The sequence below is a fragment of the Diachasmimorpha longicaudata genome, chromosome 13 (assembly GCF_034640455.1).
Source record: "Diachasmimorpha longicaudata isolate KC_UGA_2023 chromosome 13, iyDiaLong2, whole genome shotgun sequence".
In the NCBI taxonomy this organism is placed as follows: Eukaryota; Metazoa; Arthropoda; class Insecta; order Hymenoptera; family Braconidae; genus Diachasmimorpha; species Diachasmimorpha longicaudata.
This window is the reverse complement of record NC_087237.1, coordinates 399,576-421,863: the sequence shown is the minus strand read 5'-3', so window position 1 is coordinate 421,863 and position 22,288 is coordinate 399,576. Positions and strand designations below refer to the sequence as shown.

Sequence of the window (22,288 nt, the reverse complement as noted above, 5' to 3'; positions counted from 1 at the left end):
ACCCAGCGTCTATCCAACCGCAAGAGATCGGATCTTTGCGGAAGTCGAGAAGGCATCAGATGAGAAAATTCATGTGGCAGTAATCGTTCGTACAAATGTATCCACTTTTCCTGTTCAATTAACACGTTTATAAACAATTTTCAGGTTTTACGTGAATTCTGATTTTATTTAGATTATAGCTGGGGATTTATCATTACTTTCATAGGGGAAAAGAGAGTTTTTACGACGGAAAAGGATAATACATTATGTTACTAGGCAATTAAGTTGGATTTTGCTGTTTTAACTTATTAACTCGTTAACTTCGATCTTTTTTTTTGAGTCAATCTTTGTCGGGCTACGTCGACTTGGATTTTTGAAAATTTATTTCCTACAAAACTGCAACTTAACTCTCCTAGCGCAGGTTTATCAAAGGCGCATCAACCCAGATCTGCCGATGGATCAAAAAGTGATGGAATCATTGGCTCAGACTCTGATCAATTGTGTAACGCTTTTTTCCGTCAGAATTTGATTAGATGAAATTAATCCGGATTTGATGAAATCATTGAGAATTCACTTCTGACGAAAAGCACTGATCCATAAATTAATCTCACATCAGATCCCAATCAATTTAGAGTTAGACGATCATAGTAAAGCAAAAAAGGGATCAGCTGGAAGGAATTTTGTGCCTGTTTCGTTATCTGCCAGTTAAAACCATATTCACTCACAATTACGCACTTTGTCAGTGAACTTTCAGGAAAAAGTGTATAAGTGTTCCGTAATTTTGACTGAATACAGTTTTAACTGGCAGATTATGCAACAGGCATGGAATTTCGCAGGAAATTTTCTCTCCGTGTGGTTTCTGAGTAAAGGCAGGGGAATATGACCAAATTTGGATCAGAATGATTTCCGACTGCTTGACTTCCGAGTGAGATCGTGTCTCTTTCATCAGGTTCTGGTCAAGATCTGCTCAGTGCTGCTGTCATTGTTTATAAAAATATTTACTGGATCAAAACCTGATCAATTTCTGATGAGGACCGATCTGATCAGATGAAATATGACTACGGGCGGATCAATTTCTGATCTCAACTCAATGTACCTGACCTGAACTCTTCCTCGCGTCGGTTTATTTGTTCCAAAAAAAGTCATTACACTCATTCCAGGACTAAAATATTGACGTAAACCGCTGTACCCTTCGCTATTGATATAATATAACAAGTGCAAAAAGGATCAGTTTTTAGGCACGTGAGTAATAAGTGCGTATCCGTATACGTCTATTTATTGTCATAAGGTCATGATATCTTCCAAATTCACTTTGCGAGACGGCTATGATGCTGAAGTAGTTGTTTTTGTGGCTGCAGTACGTACAGGGGTCACACATCATGCGTGAAGTGATTTCTCGTCTATAGAATTTCGCTTTAAGCACTTAACATTAACATTGCTGACGACTGAGAGAGTTGCAGACCGAGGCGAAGCCGAGGAATGCAATCACACAAGTCAGAAAAGTTGCTTTCGGTCGAATGACGAACATAATTTTCCTCCGCCATGTTCGTAAATGGCCTTTCTCGTCAATCAATTTTTACGAATAATGAAATGGAAAAACTCTTCATTCACAACACAAAGTCTTTAAATAATTAAGGCTAAATTTCAATGATTTTGGAAATCCTTCGAGAACACGTCAAACGATTTTATAAAAACAAAATGCTTATTGCAAACAAAGTTTCTTCAACTATTAATGAGTGGGTTAAAGTGATTCAGCTTTATTTTTAATTCAAACTACAACAATGGCACACTATTGTATTATATGATACCTTAGCAAAATAAAACGGTGACACAAAACGTCACAGAAGTTTTTTAATTAAGGAAAATATGGCGCAAATATTTTACACCACAAAAATCTTAATGAAGATTATTTATTTAGTGATGAGCCGACTGGAGAAATGCGGTATTCAACAGATAAAGAATTCTCTGACATAATTGAATACGTGGAAAATATGATATAGGCTTTCAGTATTGAAAAGACAATCCTCTTTATACCTTTTGAAACCTGAAGCTACTGTATTTCCCCCCTGAATTAATCCCCCTTCGCCATAAAATTTCTCGATATTGATGTTGTGTTAACGCATGCTACCATTTATGATCAGCAAGTGCTCGACATGCATGAATCGCGTGTACTTCGCCTGTATTCACCCAGAGTCATAATAAACTCAGCAAAGATTTACAACCCAGTCACGCTCAACTTCACGTCTTGAAGTCACTATTATGTCTATTTACCTGTTCTACATCTGATCAGCAATTGACATTCTATTAATATGTCTGTCGCCAGCCCTTTCAACTTCTCAGTTCGTTTGGTTTAACTATTGATTTTATTACAGAGGATTGCATAATGCGGAAATTTTCTTGAAAGGTCTAATTGGATTCGTAAAAATAAATAAATATCATTATCATTTTTCTAGAATTCATTTTTTTTGGTAATTAGTTTTATCATTTATACGTGTTTTCTTGGACTAAACCCTACGAACAATATTATTGCGAAATTTTGAGGGTGCGTTAATTCATTACGTTGGCATTTGTTAATTGCCAGACGTATGAGCTCTGAAAGAATTTTTATCGTTAAATGTCAGCAAAAAACACATGACTCGAGTGAAAATGACAAAATTCATCGAAATTTCAATGTTTTGTTGGGAATTTTCATTACATTTCCTGCAATTTACCAATTATTATTACGTACACATATTAATAATAATTATCTAAACAAAATGTAAATAGTTGGCTGAAGGCCTTCGTTAAAAATGAAAATAATTTCTTGCAATTTTCTGCCACAATGTCAGGATGAAAAATTGTATAAAGGCAATTGTTTCTCGATTACCAAACCTCAAGATAAATTTGAATTTAATTTTTTCTTCACACCTTTTTCCAATACTCAATCAACGTAAACGAGGCGGGATGCATTACCCGTCTGGCAGAAAAGGAGGGCCGATGTTCACGTTCGAAGAGTTCACAGGACTCGGGTTGTTACACAGGGGGCACTATCGGGTCTTTCCAAATTCATCGAAAACCTTTTTGTTTCTCCCAACAAGCCGGCGATCGCCACCATACCTTGTGCCATAAAATTTTAGTACTCTCTTTGGTGTTTGCGGTTTTTTTCACCATTTTCAACAACAGGGGGCTTATTATCGAAAGGGTGTCCCTCGAAAAGAAAGTTTACCTTTGGTGGCCAGGTTCTTCCCTCAACCACAGTCTCGTATATCACCAGAGGTCAATATTATGTCACTGGAATTCCCATAAAAAAAGTTTTCCCAAGGAACATTTGAATTATACATGATTTGATAATTCCATCTGGTTGGCGGCTATACATCCATGAATATAAACCCATAAATGTATAAACTTGAGTTATTTTGCGTCTGAAATTGTTGAATACATCGACATATTTTTCGCATGCACTTTTGCGGAAGGAATAAAACGAAATCCTCAACAACTATGGATTACACGTTGAGACTGTTTCAGCGAGGAAGCAGATAAACTGACATTATCGATAACCTAGAAAATCTGTTTTGATTATAAAGAACCGTCTTCCGGTAAATCAAAGTCTACATTACCGACTGTCAGCAAGGATGTCTTATTGCCACCCGTCGGTAATAAATAAATTGAAAAATGAGCAGAATACTCATCTACTTTCCAACCATTGATAACTTGCCCTTTATTCATCACACAAACACAACATCGTCTGTTATATCCGTTACCTCATCCACTTAAGCCCCCCTCCCAGCCATCAGAATTTATTCCTCTTGGTATTGGGTAGACAAGCAGGCTCAACAATAAGTTGTTCAGGCGGCGCTTTATAGCCACTACCGTCATCCCCCGGATATTGGCACGTATTTTCACCAGCGGTAGGTGTGCAAGGCACGATACAGGGATTTCTCCCCGAATCTCCAATCATCCCACAAGGCTGTGGTGCAATGCCAACGGGTTTGCAGTCAATCTCACACACATATTGCATATCATCGGATGGATCATTTCGCATTGTCAAACACTTGCCCTGGATGATATAGCAATATGACATCGCTAGTACAGGATTTCCGGTGTATGGTATTTCAAGAGCATGGCACGATGATAGATGTGAACCAATTCCAATGTGTGTATACTTTAAGGGTGTACAGCTACAGGCACCATGCTGAAATATCAGAGGATAAAGGTATCTCAATGGATTATGGGTTGATGGTTAAATGTTGGTAAGACTATAAAAGCCAAATATTTCATATCAATGATATTTGGTTGTAAAATCGTGAAGGCATAATCGTAAAGGGAATTATGGTAGGGGTGGAGATAAAAAAAAATCATTGGTTGTCCTCGTGAAGACATGCCGATATGACCAATAAATGTGAGAGCTCGTCTCAGCCTATAAACGTAAATTCGTTGGAGTAGAATATCGATGGACGATGGGTGTGAAATAACCACTACGGATCAGGGGGATGTTTGTTGTTTGGCTGTACTAGGGAAGATAGCTTTCAACTGAAGGTATAAAACTAGGATAGATTGTGAATGGAGACAGGATGTATTGGTACTCCTGAAGGCTTCTTGTATGGGTTTTGCGCAAGCTTTTATACTCGAGGGCTCGTAAAATTTAGCAACGTCAGCCCCCTCCCCCCGCCCCTTGCACTGTACCAAAACCCGTAATGACCTGGATTTCAATGTGAGTGAATTTACGATGTGAGGCGTCTATCCAAACACGTTTAATTCCGCGGCACGAGGGAACTTGGGTAATTAAACACTGAGGAAATAAGGACTTTATGGGGGGATGTTCCAATGTGATATTATGAGATGGAGATTATTCTTTGGGGATATCGAGTTGGTAAGTAGTGGATTGCAATTATGGGAGGGATGGTACATTTTATGGCTATTCGAGGTGGTTATTTATTTGGTTTTATGGGCGACTTGTGAAGTGTTGGTAGGTCATCTCATGAAAACAGTGAAACTGGGTAATTTGTAAGTTTCTGGGAAGAGTTTATGGGCTTGAAGACTATTCGAGTCTATAATCTGCAGTAATGTGAATACTCCAACGGGTTAAAGTCTTGTGGATTTTTTTTGGAGTATTATCTCGTTCCATGAAGATCATGATCTATCTTCGTTTTTTGTGAAGAATGTAAAATTGAAATCATTAGGAACAGGATATTTATTTAATAGAAGACCTTGGACGTATATATTTAATTAAATTAACACGATTGTTTACTGTTCACAAAAGGCACCCTCCGTCTGCATCCACGACCTGTCCACCCCCAAGTCCAATCCACAACTGACGCACTCTTAGTTGACTCATCTTTTTATCTCTTTATCTTCACAATCATTTTCTCACTCACACCTAATTATGGATGGTCTTACAAGGAGAGTCGTTGGGGTGTAAAATATCGGTAAATGGGGTGGAAAGGAGAGAGGTGGAAGGTGAAGGGCCCAAAGTGGGTGATTGGGTGAGCTTGACCTCGAGGGGTTGACGTTCTCTGTATTAGGAGGAGGTTGTCTAGGAGTTGGAGTATTGATAGAAGTCCCAAAGTAGGGATTTGAGGGATCAATGGGGCATTGCCGGACTAACGACATAAGGTTGTCGACTGGTGGAATGGACAATATTCTCACAGATGGTGGGGAACTTCGTTTATGAGAACCAACTAAATATCTTAAAATATTGTATATACAATACGAGTGTTCAATCACTGAATCATCTTGTTCATGGCTCCAATGCAATTACCTAATTATCGACCTTTACAATATACACGTGGGCACGTTTATCAGCGAAAATCATCTAAATATATCGATAGTGACAGTCTATCGACTGTATTCAGGGAGAGTCTCAGCATTATATAGACAAAAGGGATGGAATTGGTTGATAAACTAATGGAGGGAACATTATGAGTCAACACTAAACAATGGTAATAATCGATTGATTTGACGTTGAGGTGTTTAGAGAGCCTTTTCGTCAATTAGGAAACGTTTAGCAAGCGCCAGTACTGGTGTAGCACTAGGTTGATCAGGTAATCGACGTGCACTCGCATGGATGTCCAAATGGCTGTATCTCAAAGGCCTGTCAGCCCCTAACCCGTGCTAAATGTACAGAGTTTCAACGTTAACATTTACACAGTGCAGGTCACTAGGACTTTCAATAAAATGGAAATAGTCTTTCCTGAACTAGCGTATAGTTAGGGTACCATTTTCTAGTTTGACAAATGTTTTTACTTAAATGGTAACGAAACAGACTTTTGACCTACTGCTGTTTACCTTGTCTAAGCCGGAAGCCATTATGAGAAAAGCAGCTGGGCCCTGATGGCCGCGCTCAAGTTTCGTACTGAGTACATTTGCTGCTTGTCTGACGTCGTCGCCCTCGGCACGACCCTCGTGAAATCTAAAATCCTCACGACGTATTCTCGATATTTCAAATGGATCGCCCATAGTCTCACCGGATGCCTGGAGTTTCTCAGCATTACTCGACTGTCTTGCTACCGCATTGTCCATTACAATCTGCCAGAGATAACGATCATAAATGTTGGACAAAATTACCTCTCTCTTCTTGGTGAACGTTCAAGAGATGACATTGAGAGAGAATGATTATTTGGGGTAACCACAAATCCTCATGAAAGATATCTTTCTCTTCAATTTCTCGGTTATTCGAGGTAGTTATCTATCAATTCGAGGATGAGGCAGAGTTTATGGTGAATGACCTTTGATGGTAAATGGTCTACTTTTATCTTATATTTGATGATCTGCTGCAGCAGAAAAAAAGTTTTTTTTCGCTGCGGCTCGTGTAATAAATCATCGATCGGATTTCGGTAAAATGAAGGTTGAGGAAGGAGATAACAAATTATCTCCCTAAGTTATATATTTATTGGAAGAAGTTATCGAACTTTGGGAGCAACATTTAAAAAGATTTTTCATAACATCACAGAATGATAAAAAAATACTTTTTTGTCAAAGTCATGATCGCTTTTTTTTGTCTGAGAACAGGTAAAATATTATCAAAACTCGTTAATCAACGTTTAAAACGATCAGTAAAAAAACCTTAGGACACTTTTAGACTGCATCCAACATTTTTTAGTCAAAAAAATGGCTGGAAATGAGTCAAAGACGCATTTCTACTTGTAGTCTATTTTACCGGTGTGTCCCATTTTGCTTGGCTTTGCGGAAAAACTTGTGCAAAAAAAATGAAAAATCTTCTGGCATTTAAATTTTTAATTAATCCTCTAAAATAATTCAACTTCAGTATCATCAAAATCACATCCATCCTGGTCATATAATCATAATCATACTATATTATCGTAGTCCGTCAGCTAATATTGAGAATAAACCACGGTCGATAAAAAATGAATAATATTCGTAATATATAAAGGAAATCGACCAAAAATTAAATGATCAAATGAAAAAGAGGTAAAGAGCATGAGTAAAATTCTGGGTAAAACTACTCGTCTCAAAATTAATTGGCGCAAACGTTCCGGAGGGCTCTCCGAAGAGCACAGGTGGTTTAATAAATTACTAGACTTTCAGACAAATGGTGAAATAAGTTACGACTCGGTGCGCAAAATAGAATGAGGTATAAGTCTCCCTTATACATCACATTCTAATGAATTCTCCCGCGTCTGTAGAAAGCCCCCAATGAAATTATGGTAAATATTGAAAATTCCTTTACCAAAAGTTGCGTTGAAACTTTAAAGCCCCGAAGACGTATAAAACCCGACAACAATTCATCAACAAGTTGAGCTTAGTTTAAGGGATAAAATGACTTGTAAACTCACTGAATAACCAGCCCCAGCAGCAAGTTTGGCATGACCAGTTAATGTGGCAACGGTTAATATGTGAGGATTAACCGAGCAAAGGGCCATCTCTTTGATGTGAAAAAGGGCATCAGCCATGGCCATTCTTCCTTCAGCATCGCTGTTAACGATTCTAACTCTTCTACCGGATTTTCCAGTTATCACCTCATCGGCAACATAACAATTCTCCCCAATGCTATTTCGTACAACACACAACGCCACAACGACCTTGACTGTCGGTGGTTGAAGGAGATTCACCACCTATATCAAATTTTTTATTATCTCCCTTAGCTACAGTTGCGATAAGAAGAATGTCGTAAAGTGAAAAATACTGGATATTAAGAGAAGAGAAATGGCATAACGATAAAAATTGTAAGTGAAGAAGATAAATATTGATACGGAAAAGAAAATGTACCTGAATGAACTATATTTTATCCTTTAAATAAATATAATAATATATTTGATTCAAGTATTTTTTCCTTTCTTTGGATAAAGTATGAAAATAACCTGCATAAAGCCAGCACATGCAGCAGCACCACACTTATCCCTCGACATTCCAATCATACCTCCCTCAATCTTGATATCAGCACCACCGGTATCATACGTAACACCTTTACCCACAAGTAGAAGGGTCTCTAATACACAAGCAGGATTCTGTGGCTCGTAAGTGAGAAATATGACTCTACCACGGTGACGTGGTACAACAGAAGCAGCGCGGTTTACCGTTGCGAAGAGAGGATACTCCTGGAGAAGTGTATCCTCATCACTGATGACTTGAACGTTTACGTTTGTACCATGAAATAGTTCGGCTATGTACTCCTCCACTCTGGCTGGTGTCATTCGCTCAGGATCTGCACCACCTGGGGGTCAATAAATTGCCTTATTAACTCTCCTGTCGATGATAGATAAAGCACGCCGGTCGCCGCACCCTCCCAGCCACTTTTTTTTATTCTTTTTTCAAATTGAAAGGAAAATAAAAAGAGCGATGGCAACGAGAGAGGCAACTCTGTAGCTCTGTCGATTCCATTCTCAATTAGGACGAGGAAGCCAGGATGGCACTTTTTCATCTCCACCCGTTTTTCCCCTCATACTCCATTCTTTCCATTCGACAAACGAACAAACTCTGACGCTCACTCGTTTTCTCAATTGAAGTCATCCCCCTCCCTCGGCGAGTTGTGTGTGTGTGTGTGGGTGTGTGTTTTTTTTCTTTTCATCTTTTCTTTTCCTACACCAGCACTCGAAAAAACTTTATCGCGCAAACTCGTTGGGACACCACGGTTGTAGTAATAAAATGACGTTTGAAGAAAATGAAAGAAAAATAAATGGGGCAAAAAAAATGGAGTTTCATTCCCCTTGAATACTCACCGATATCCCTAGCGACGTATCTACCACTCTCGAGTGCCGATGCTAGTTTCACGATGGCTTGAAGCTTCTGGCTGCAGATGGTACTCCAGACTCCCAGTTGATGGGCTTTGTAGCATCTTGTCGGATGGCTCTCCCTCACCTCCAGAGGCTGAACAGAGAGAAGTGAAAAAAAAACTATTATACTAAGAGTATAACTTGGGCGTCAAATCAATTCGCGAGAATTTTCCAATGAACCCTGACGGATCAGTCGATACCGGGATCGAGTTATCCATGAAGTCAAGTACTAGCCGATCTCTGCTTGCATGATCAACAGAGAATTGAATCGCTATCGAATAATGATCGACCATCGACTGACAAACTAGTAGCACTAGACAATCGATTGGCAATTGAGCAGAAATCGACTCTTCTGTTGGCTATCGACCAAACATCGATTGGCAATCGATGAACAATCCTCCGGCTATCAACCAGCACTCGACCATCGATTGATTAATCATTGTCCATTCATCGATTAACAATCAAGTCAGTCAGTCACCCCCCTCCTCCAATCGATGCTCAATCAACTAACCATCGAGTAGCCACCCAGCGATCCGCCAGACACTCAGCGACTGATATCATGAAGAGGGCACCCAACGACGATGAAATCTAGTTTGATGAAGTTCCACAGAAGTTTGATGTCACCTTCAATTCTCCCGCGTTCCAGAAAATATTGTTCATTCTCGAAATTTCCATTTACACGATACAAGAATTTTCTGGTGTTGCCAACGGTATTCGTAAAATGATACTTCCCATCTTGTGGCCCCCTCCCTCCGGTCGCACTATCAATTCGGGAGCCGTGGAGGTTAGAGAGGAACCAAAGAAGCTAGCAGACGATGGCTCGAGTATTTCGCTAATTAGGTCGCTTGCTCGGCCGCCACAGGATCGAGGAACGCTTGGTATTCGTTGCCTCCCGGGGTCGGCGGATCGAAGGGAAAGGAGTAAAGAGCGGCTTGGGGGAGGGGTTAGGGATGGGCTCAGTTTGAGGTGTATGAGATAGATATTCGGGCAAACTCTCTCACCGGCCCTGTCGATTCGTCCTATACGTCACAAGCTTTATAGTACGAGGTACAAGGGGAGTATGGATACACTTTAAACTCATCTAACGCCCTGTGCTACATCCACTTGCTCAAGCTGGGCTTTAGCCCTCGGGGCTGAAAGTTGCCGCTGGAAACACAAAGTTACCTTCTACAATGAAATCCTCGCCTCTCTTTCGTGTGCAATCGGCGGGCGGACGAATACACTGGTAGAAAAATTTGGTTGATGGTAACGAAGTTTGGTAACTGTTACCGAATGGCATTATTCCGTTAGAATAACTCAATATTTGTTAGTAGTGTTACGTTTTTCCCTTGAAATCCCCGAATTGTAAACCATCTGAAGGGTGTTGTGAGGTCCGGAGAGGTACCTTTTGTTTACGACCCTTTCTGCCCTCGTTTTTCGGCTAATGGGCCCTGCCAATCCCTGTGCAAACGACTGTGGATCCTACACGGCATCGCATTCACACTCCTTTAGAATACAGGAATTGGCATGGGAAACCACAGGAAAAACTCATATCGCCACAGGTAACTGCTCTACCGACAGTGTCAATCCTCAAGTTGTGAAAAATTCGCATTTGTTGGAGTTTGAACTCATCACCTTGCACACACTAGGCTGCGCATTGTTTCATTGTTAGGGATTATTTTCAGTTTCTATATATTCTCACGGTAATTGTTCTCTTACTTATATTTCCTTCTTAATAATGAGTTTGGCTATCTAACGCTAAATTTGTACGCCTTGACACCTCCATTTGTGGTAATGCTACCGTCTGTTTTGACATGTGTGGTGAGGTGTAGTTTTGTAGTTGTGTCGTACAGCAAAAGTATATTTAAACAACCTATTTATGGGACTTGATGGTTTGGACATTCTGGTTGTACCTAGTGGTCTGTGTTCACGTTTTTCGTAGTATCAACTACTTTGACTTCAACAGGCTAGTGCTTGACGCTTCGGCCACCGACGTCGGTGTCCGGAGAAGGTCAACTGTCGTTTTGAAGTTCATTCCTGATCCTTTGGATCAGAAAAAAGAAGATACCATCGCTTGTATCTTGGAACAGACTGTCCGTCCCTTAATTTATTTATAGATTACGATTCCGTCTACATTATTTATGAATATATAAAAATAACTACCGAACCATTTAGTTGAGCGGCGACGTGGCCGTAATGGTATTCAATATAATGTGCTTTCCTAAGTGATGCCCATTTCGAGGCTTTTCCAGAAATCTTTCGTAGAACCATGAAAAGATCTTTGGAAAATCTCTCTCATAATCCAAAAATATTCTTTGGCAGATGGTCGGGGTACAATTTTTTCCGGAGATGCTCTGAATTTGGCGTTGGAAATCACTTCTATAAAACTTTTCCAAACGTATTTCTAAATGAAAAATTGTGAAAAATCGTAGACAAAATTCATCAAAATCTTTCGATGACAATTCTGAAATTTTCTGGAAGATTTTCATCAGTCAAAAATTATTCCATACCGGATTTTTCCTTCTTGTCGTTGCATAAAATCAAATAACCTTCAATTTAAAAAAATGTGCACAATCGATGTCTCATGCGGACGTGCGCAGATTGTCATCATGATAGCACATGCGAGATTAAATGTTATCGCTTCTAGACGTCACTGAATGATACAATATACGCATGAATCATGACAGATCATTCGTTTCGATAACGCATGTCCCGAATTAAAATACTGATCTAATTATAACAGAGAATATATCGACGATACCATCACTCATGAAGAGTTCTATCGACGAGAATTCAGATGTCATCTGAATAAGAAAGTCAGTTTCAAAATTGATTTTTTTATTTTTTTTCGGGTGGACTGTAACGGGGGTGTGCTCGGCAAAATCGACCGGTGAGGTAAAGTAGAAGCTCCTAAAAAACCTCATCTCATTAATGACACCTCCCAATGACGAGATCGCAGAAAGTAAGAATTTCAGTAGTACAACTGTTATACATCACATGTAAATCCATTCCCCTATAATTAATAATTATTTTGGAAGAGCGAATATGTCCAAAAAGTGTTGAAAAAAACATTATCTCCCCCCTATAATTTTTGAGTACTGAAATCATTTCAAAAACCGAGGAATGCTTTAGTACAAGAAACATAATTGTAGCACAAGCAACAAACCATAAAAAAAGTGGTAATTACTTTGATTTATACGATAGACAATCTCCACACCCCTGGTATAAGCAATGTGAATTACCCAGAGAATGCATTGTCAGTTTCAAGGGTATTAGAGCAAACGGTTACCATTTAGGGGCATTACTACACTGTGGTGGAAATATAAATGATTCAGACTGCTCATGTGGAGCAGTATCTCAAGATATTGCTTAAATTTCCAAATCCAAAGAAACAAACTGTTAACTAGATTGAGGGGGTCTCCTGTATTCTTTCTACAGCAAACGAATTTGCAAATGGACCAGACTTCCAGTATATAGAAATAATTTATCAGTATTTAAAGGAGCGTTAGTTACGAATTTAGTATTAGGTCGACAGTGGGCATAAATTTTATGTACAAATTTCAAGACTCTAAGTTGCAAAATTGCAATAATATATGAGCGTTACCCTCCGTCTGCTTACGACTGAATATATTTTACCACATGATCTAAATATATATGTGCAACTCAATCTCCCATGACTTTCAGTCATTAGAGTAATTATGTCACATGAAAATCTCATCCACCCTCCGTCATGCTACTGAATTTAAGTTAATGAATTGATATAATGAATCAGAGTGAGAGATGACATTGGGTTGGGTAGAATGGAGTTGGCCCTTGATTGAACAGAGAAAATTCCCTCATAATGAGGAGTCCAAAGAGGACGAGATGATTCTGGGAAGTCGCTGCGACGATCGACGAGAGGTATATGGTTGGCAGTTGAGTCGGGAAAGGTATAAAATGGAAGACTGTTTGAGTGGGTACTTACAACGTAGAGACCCTCCAGTGCACCAAGAAGGGTGACCAGCTCGACGTTCTCGAAACGTAAGTCAGGAAGTAGAACGATCATTGGACATCTCACACCAGCTTTTAGTGCTCTATATACAAGAATAAATCTGGGGGATTAATCAGTCTCGTAAAATTCAACTGATTTAGACTGTTAAAAAATTAATTAAGACCAGGAGAAAAATTCAACAGAAATTCCCGTAATGTTTAGAAATTGCGGTTGATGAGGGAAAATTACCATATGATTTAGTAAAAATTATTAACTGCTTTGTATTTATTATCTCAAGCTTCGACAGAAATTAAGTGACTGTCAGGTGATGTTTTTGAAAAGTTCAATGATTTTTTACCACGTAATGGTTAAATTGTAAAATGTTGTGCGGTAATTTTCCTTGAATGGTTGAAACCCAGTGCGATTATCAAACGATACAGTAATTTCTCCTAAATTTTTCTCACCGTGCACCACACAATAATTAGTACGGACTGTTGTTTGTAATAATTCCCTGAAATTTTCAATATATCTCATGGAAATTTCAGGGAATTCTTCTACTAAAAATGTAGAATTATTATAATGCTTATATGACGCGTATGTGGGTTGAGGAAACACTGTTGTTCCGACTTGTGATTTCATTTCTGGCTCTCGTAGTATTATTTCACTTTTATCGGTTATTATGTCAGTTTAATGGGAAGAGACACGCGGTAAAGAAGGTAAAAAAAAGAAATAATTGTAATGTTTATCACGTACATTACATTAGCGTAAAATTCTACACTTGAAATGTTAAGAGTAGCAATAAAAAAAATAGCTAAAGGCGTTTAATTGCCGAGATTACTGCACTCAAATCTCCCGAAAATGATCGAATTCCATCCAATCTTTAGCGGCAAATAAAAAAACACCGCAGAATTACAATTTCCCGTCAACGCATTATGCTAATGCAATTCAAAAGACAAGAAATTTTCAATTTTCATCGTGATAACCATTCGCCGATGCCCCTGGGAGATGCAGAGGTAGAATGGCGAATACACCAGGAAAACCGTAAAATCCTCTTATCCCGTGAATGGCGGTTCCGCCAAAGCTTTCTAGGATCGGAAAAACAATTTCTGTAATTGAATGAGAGAACACAAGTTACCCTATCCGCTCCATGTTTCTTTCCACTCTCAACCCTTCCCCCTTTCCGTAGTTTCCGCTGACCCATCCACCCCCTCACCCGCCTCCTACCCCTGCTATTCTTTTCACCACTTTATTCGTATTCTCGCATTCACCGTTGAAGGAGCCGCGTGCACGAAATTACCGTTAACCCAGTCGGCAAAGTACATAATAATTATTTATGATATTTTTAGTTGAAATTGCAGGGGAGAAATTTTATGAGAAAAGTATTGTGCGGGTATTAATGAAATGTTGAAAATTCTCAAGAGTTCATTAGTCTCAGAGATTTAATAAGAAGTAATTCATTGAAAGCGAGTGAAATTTCACGAGGCATAAATTCTGAGATTAAAGAAAATAAAACTATTTCAATTGGACAAAAGAGCTATTGTATGGGAACCATTCTGCTTCGTCGTAGAATACAATCTTCCCTTAATTATCTGGAAAGTATTCAGGAAATATTCCAAAACTTTAACTTCCCATTGATATAATGAATTCTTCATTCTAAAGCTAAAAACCATCAACACAATATGCTACACCTGAGTATTTACCGCTTAGAACTCGATAGAAAATCTGTTACAGCTCCCAATTAGTCAATTTCTCAATCGAGACTTGAAAAATTCTCCACGAGAGGTCCATAGCATCCGCAGGAACATTCCGTATTTCAAAAGAAGGGGATTAAATTACGAGTGTTACAATACCCCACGTGGAGATATTAATAGAGTTTCTAGTCCTTGAATATGGGAATATGGGAAATGGCCGACAGTTGCATGGGGTAATGCGGGCGAAACAACATTAATATCACGAAAAACAAAAGAATAAAAATCTTTTGGTCATGTGACCCTTGTGCGCAAATGATCATTACTTATATATAAAGAAGAACCATTGAGAAGAATCAACCTCAAGGCGGGAAATTCAAAGACAATCCGCGGCGCGCGCAATCTGTCTCGTCCTACATATGAAAGCACAAGCACATCAATGAAGTTTACCCGACTCGATATACTTCGAAAATACGTAAAACGGATTCTTCATTGATATTTGTTGGAGTTAACATTTCGGAACGGTTCGCTAATATTTTCGAGATGATTGATTCAATATTTATTTTCTATTCGTGTGGCCTTTCGGGTTTTTACAATTTGTACCCATCCCACCCTCCGACCCCCAATACCACATTCAATATTGATATATTGCTGAGTAATTGTTGCGGAAGTAATAGATACTTGTAGTCCATAAGATGTACTATTTAATCCATTTTTTTTCTACGCAATGAAGGGAAAGCTCATCCTGAGAGAAAAATCTGCCGAGCTAGAGCCGTCCCTTTGACGAGAGTATCGCTTGGCAGGGGAATTCTGAGATTAAAGCGCTACAAATTTTTAACCCTCTTCGCCGGGATTCGAGCCCGCATCCTTAACGTACTAGTTTATCACTCGGTCGGTGATTAATTCAAGATTTTACTCAGTGATGAAATGTGTTCGAATCCCCATCAGAAATCAAAGTTCACGGTGACACGTGCAGCTTGATCGTCGGCGTCATAATCTTCCACTCACATTGCAACGCTTTTCGTCGGAAAAATTTTTGCGGACGAATCAAAAGCTTTTTCATACTTAAAGACTACCTCAAGTTAAAATATATTTTTTGCCCGTGTGCGTTTCTGCGGTGAGTAGACATGGTTATACACAACTGTGAGGTACGAAAATGCCGCCGGCATGCTGGCTGCTGACTGAGTAGAGAGGAAAATGGGTTGTGCTATTACTTCAAAAGACTGAAAGAGAGGAGAAAAAAAAGTGCAGAAGAGGAAACGGAAAAAATATGAGAGACAGAGATATCTAAGGGATATATAACGACTCGCTGCTGGAATCCGATGAAAAATTTTCCGGGTTTATGGAGCTTTTATTTTCTGTAAACAATTCGCGAAATCGCATGCTTCTGCTTTGCGAAGTTTTTTTACTGGAAATAATCTTGGGTTGAAAATTTTGTGGTTGAATGAGAATGTTGGTGGCCGGAGAAAATGATCAGATTGTTGACTATGAGGTGAATTATTTCAGTTAAAACGAGAGGAATTTATCGAAGTTCATGAGATTAATTCGTCTGTACATTTTTTGTTTACTTTGACGTTCATACAAATAGAAAATTTTATGTATGAAATAATTAAATATGGAATGATACTGAATTATTGACTGTGAAAAGGATGAGCGGGCTTTTTGGATTTAATGATTCAGTAGAAATTGAGAACAGAAAACTTGGAAAACTAAAAGGTTCTCATCAAATGCTTTTTTTAAAATGGAATAAAAGCAAGAATCGCTTTCCTTTACAGTAAAAATGCTACTCCTTTGCTCCCCGAGAAGGGGGATCAAGTCTGATCTGTAATTACCTCTGGATACCCCTGCTAGCAGCCTCGGAAAAGCTTCTGACATCGTGATAGTCCATATTGAGTGGTCCAGTTGGACTGTAGATAAGTCGTCTCGCTGGTAGATTGATGGGCAAAACTGCGCCAATATCCTGAAGGGCATCGTCAATCTGCGCAGCACAGAAGAGAACAGTCTTGAAGGGCTCAGGCTCATCGACCCCCGGCGGACATCCTGACACCAGGATTATACCATCGTAGTCCGGTGTGCAGACACTTGGCTCGACCTTTAGTCGGCACGGAATCCATCTGAAATCAATCGGTTTCGTTTGAACAACTAGGCCAAATCCTGAACTACTCGTGATTGATGATAGGGATGTGTGATTCATACAAACATTTCCAATACAATCGATCACTCGCGTGTCCCGGAGCCAGTCTCTCCCCTCACCCTCTCGACAAAAATAGAATAGATAATGATGAAATGAATAATAAAAAGATTAATGAAGAGAAACTCAAGGATCAGGTACAGGAAAAATTATATATATAAAAATAAAAAAATGATTGTGGGAAAATATGGAGGGAATGGGGTCTGACAGAAGAATTCGATTGATCTTATCCAATGAAAATAGTTGAATATTTTCTTTTAATTCGTATGAATAAACTACATGTTTGTTTGAGTTAACTACAAATCATTCTAATGGAATATAATACTTTTATGTGTAACATCTAGGGGAGCAGAATTCTAGGGAAATACTACCGAATTTTTTCTGCACATTCCGCTATTTTTATCCAATTTTGTTTGTAAAAATTTCCGGTGTCGTGAGGCAAATTTTCTCGATCTCATTTGTAAGCAAAAAGCGAACTCAAGTTCCGTAATTTTTATGGAATAACCATATCCTTGTAATGGAGCATACATTTGATAAATCTTCGATTACTACACTGTTCGAAACGAACTGAATTTTCATAGACAATTGACCATCAATTTTCAAGACCGTGACACTGAACGCTATTGAGAAATCAAATGTACTCAAAATTTCCAGGAAGTGTACCGTAAAATGTCGACTTGAATGTTCTGACAATCTATGCGATGGAAAAAAATATCACTTTTTCAACGTCTCCATCGAGACTTTAATGGAAATAAAATACAATTGGTAAATCAATTATTTGAGAAAGTTTTTCCGCCGGTTTTTTCCCTCGTCTCTTGTTAACGCGCGGGTGGATTTTATCCTGTGTAAGTAAATCAGGGGATTGGAAAAGATCAATGGCCATGGAAAGAGTGAGACTGGTGAGCAGTGGATTTGAGGAGGGAAAGTCGAAACGTTGTGTCGAAGCCAAAAGGCAAAGATTTGCCCTCAGAGTATTACCCATTTTTTCCCCCTTTTTCGGAGGAATATAAGGGGCGGCGAAGGCTTTTGGTGGTCGACTTTAGGGTTATTATCGATTTTTCCTCGGTTAAAGGGGCTACTCACCTTGAATTCACAGACATCTTGTAACTGAGGGTTGAGGTTTTTCCCAGCTCCAGTGAAGTACTTTTCACTGGGTTTGTTTTATCTCTGGAGTTGAGGGAGGTTGGGAGTGATGCGGCTAACCACGGCACCGAAAAGAACCAATGAAAAAATTGGCGGTGAACAATTTCAACGACAGTTCAAGCGTGAAAATAATTTTGTTGCTATGGTAACACAGTGTCCGGGGTGTTTTCCAATTTTAATTGAATTAAAATCATCCTCCTATCACGCTTTTGCGTATTTAATTTCATGATTGAATTGGTATAACCGAGATGAAACGGATAATGAGAGATACAACCGAATATTTCACTGAGAAAAATTTCAATCGTGAATTTAAATACAGGGAAATTGTTCGTTTTTAGGTAAAAATATGAAAGCGAGAGGCTATTGATAGGGGAAATCGTGCGCTCAGAGAAAAATGTGCTAAAACGGATGGATTATTTTTTGATTTACAAAGTCAGTGTTTTTCAATAATGACTACGAAATAAGTCCTTTATGACTCGAAATATATGGGGAGTTTTAATTGATACTAGTAGCAACGTGGGGTCCCTATGGCCGCCACATTTGTCAGTAGATCATACTACTCTAGATTGAGTCAGTTTATTTTCTACTTTTAATGCAATTGAATATTGAAATATTCTCACGGTTTAAAAACAATAAAATGTGAAATTTCAGAGAATGAGGTGAAACTGGGAAACAGGAACGGAGCGATAAACATCAAAATCTCTCAATGTATTGCTGGTCGTAAACCACAAAATTGAATTAATTAAAAAATTGGTTTTTGTGTTCATTTATTTCATTGGAAATTCCCGTATTTGTGGAACGTAACAGCTTTAATCGTTGATTCTGAGGGCTTCAGAGAGAAACCTTATGATTCAATCACATGGGGGTTCAAATCTAGCTTATATTCCTTTGGATTCTCCAAATATTTCATCACATTTAAATACTTATTTGAATGTATCGCATTCCCGCGATTTGAAACCTTATTGTAAATGATATCAACGGAATTGCATGCGATAAAATAATTTCAAGCGAATAATGACTCCTTTTCAAACGAATATAAAATTTTGGATTTTCATGTTCTGTTTCAGTGCAGTCCAATTTAAATATTTCACAAATCTCCAACACTTTAATTGTTTACGTACCAAAGTTGCATCAATCGTGCATTAATAAATAGACATAATTGAATCTATTTTTATTCCGGAGGAATGAGACCGAATGCGCTTACCCGTGCCCTATTTGAATTTCCCGCCTTAAATATATTAATCAATGAAATTAGGAAATGCCTTTCGTAGCAAAGTTAATTTAAATGCGTGGGCTGTCATAAATAGGATTATTGCGCTCGATTAATTACTCATCATTTATTAAACTTCAATTCGACAGTATTTTTACGATGACGATTAGCCTGAGGAAGATTTTTCAGTTTTGGAATCAGTCGCGAAGGAAATTTTTCCTGGTTTTTTAGGGACCCCATGTCAGTCAGTGTCAGTGCAAAAATAAGTGACTCTATAGCAATTTTCATCAACCGAAGACTCTAAAATGCTCCCTTTTACGGAGGACCTTCAGCGTCATAAATGGGCTCTCGACTTACCTGAGTTCACCCACACAAGTCAACTCTCTCTCTGTCGAACTTTAATTTATTCAATAAAATGGTGGTTAGCAGAGACGATTTGAATGTCTGATGGCGAATGAATTCCATCTGTCGGGGTAATATTCATCGGTGTAATCTCCCCAAGGCTAATCTCAACTCTGACGTAGAATATAAGGTGATATTTTTTTTCTCTCAGACGAAAATTTTCTCATATCGTGTCTTCCATGACCTTTCTTCACATGCTATCTTCCATTCCCATTCATTCTCAATTTTTCTCTTGACTTATCAATGTTAAGTCCTATCAGAATCGAAACTTTGTGTTAGTTTTTTATGTCTTTTTCGACAAAAGTAGGAAAATCTATCTGGTCGATTGAAATTCTTCCAGGAATTTAGTTGCAGAGAGGGGGCGTAAAAATGATTCAATATTGATATCATTGTCTATAAAGAACTTAATCTTTGTTAGATGCACAGCATCAAACGTTTATAACGCGGAAGAGCTCGAATATAAAAAAAATACAAAATAAAAACTCTGAATGTAACACAATTTAAAAAATAGGAACTTTAGAAATGAATGAAAAAATGAAATAAAAAGACTTTCCTCTATATATCCCATTATGCCCCAGCCCTCCCTATATATTTCTCCGGTTGCGGACAAAATACTCCTCAAAAAGTATATGATCTCAAGTCTGCGAGAGAATATACTGGGCAATTTTCCAGAAATTTCATTTAAATAATAAAGAGAAATTCGATTTGGTTCTTTGGGGTGTTTCAAAGAGTGAAATTTGGCAATGACCCAAAGACGATTTTCCTTTCTTATTCTCCCCAATTGCTCCCCATCCCTTCGATCCCTGCCCCTGGTTTTTGCAGTCTCATTTATCCTCCCTTTAACCCCATCCCCTCCCTCCTTCCGATACATGAATATAGATAGGGGGAAAGTGGGGGAAACATCCTGGAAGCCATTCCCATTTCCAGTTGCAAGCACCACTGCAGTGAGCTTAATTTTTTTTCGGTACGAAATGGGCATTGAAGTACACTACTGCGGATGAAACGGGAGCGACTTCACGAAACTCTAACCCATCATCCGATCTCTCGTCTGGACGGCAGTCGAATGATAACGGTACGTGACCGATAATCGAGATCCGTTCCAAGGATTACGTGGAATGAAGGGACGAATCGAAAAAAGAGGAAAATCGTAAAAAAAAGCTGCTCCGGTGAACACACTGTAGAAATCACCGGAGTCTTTGATCATTTATGTCCACCTGAATGTACTAGTACCAACAACAAAAGCTAAACGTTCACCTAATCTTCGCCTTGTTACATTTTCTTCCGTCCAACACTATAACCATAACCAGACCATCACCACAAACTCACCTTTTCTGCCAAAATCCCGAAGTACAACTTGTCTCACTGGTTGAATAATAGTGTCTTATGTCATGAGACTGCAATCCGGGGAGTCCCCGCGGCATAGTTCGGGGGGGAGGGGATTCTCTCCAACAGTATTTTTGAAATTTATGTAAGAAAAATTATTTTGTAATGTAAAAACAAAATAAGTTTCGGTGCAGTAAAAAAAAATAAACGTTGAAGTGGTAGGGGTTTTAACATCAATTGGTACACTGATAAAAGTAAAGATTCACATAATAATTTGCAGTTTTTCATTATTGATACTTTAAAGTAGACTGAACTATTCATATTTCTATTTTTTGGTTTGTTTCGCTCTTCATTAAATTTCAGTACTTGATCTTTTTATTTTAACGTTACGATGAATTATATGAAATATTTAAACATGGTTTTCGGTTTGTTTTTTATAACTCGACTCACTTTACGTTCTGTTTGGTTTGAGGAAAGGGTTTGATTCAGATTGCGCATTATCACAGCGCGTCAGGGGCAGTACGATTAAAGTGGTTTTAACGTACTGCGAACACCTGATCGTCGTCGACATGAACAAATGCCATCTGACCTCCTAAAAATAGGCTGAAAAAAACCTCAAAATGGACATCAGCAGGGAAATAGTATATTTCGATACAAGTACGACGGGGTGGTGACAAGTGTGAAGTTGACGGCCCGAGGCAAAGCCGAGAGCTGCCAATCACATGAGTTAAAACACCCCCTCACACGTGTATCCGAACTATACTTTTTGTTACTGATGTTACGTTCAGCGAGTGGTGAACTATGCCATTTTTCATTTACTAATAAACGAAAAGTCTTTTCGTTTACAAGTTTTGACGTTTCATTTACAAGTAACCGGAAAGGCTCTTTTCGACGCGCGCTGAAAGTAGCAGCAGTGACAAAAAATAATATTCGTTACCCGAAATTTTCCTTCAATTAGTGACTAGAATTGCCCCTACCAGAGTACCATCAACCAATCATGAATGAAGTATGACATTAATACCCTAGAAAACACTAGAATCCATTAATCTTTCCTCCCCACGATCAAAATTCCGTAATAAATTGAGTCCACCCCTCTCCGCAATAGTAAAAAAATGCCCCCTTTCCCCTCCCCACCACCCACCCCTGTTATATCCCTGTACACATGTCATTATCCCCTTTCCCCACAATAATTGG

General features: G+C 38.7%; 1 protein-coding gene across 4 annotated transcripts; it reads right to left on the bottom strand.

Moving 5' to 3' along the window:
* Nucleotides 1-1,804: 1,804 nt before the first annotated feature.
* On the bottom strand, nt 1,805-22,211 carry LOC135168686 (putative aminopeptidase W07G4.4). Of its 4 annotated transcripts, XM_064133113.1 has the most exons (9): nt 19,727-21,069; nt 18,100-18,214; nt 16,658-16,939; nt 13,132-13,240; nt 9,135-9,282; nt 8,277-8,629; nt 7,752-8,030; nt 6,244-6,483; nt 1,809-4,150 (listed from the first exon to the last, which is right to left on the bottom strand). In XM_064133113.1, exons 2-9 carry the CDS (start codon nt 18,114-18,116, stop codon nt 3,749-3,751), a joined length of 1,830 nt encoding a protein of 609 aa, XP_063989183.1. In that variant the 5' UTR covers nt 18,117-18,214; nt 19,727-21,069; the 3' UTR covers nt 1,809-3,748. The 4 variants fall into 4 exon arrangements, with proteins under 4 accessions (XP_063989182.1, XP_063989187.1, XP_063989183.1 ...); XM_064133112.1 differs by lacking the exons at nt 18,100-18,214; nt 19,727-21,069 and adding an exon at nt 21,098-22,189 and having other exon boundaries at nt 1,805-4,150; XM_064133117.1 differs by lacking the exons at nt 18,100-18,214; nt 19,727-21,069 and adding an exon at nt 17,026-17,065 and having other exon boundaries at nt 1,805-4,150.
* Nucleotides 22,212-22,288: the final 77 nt, after the last annotated feature.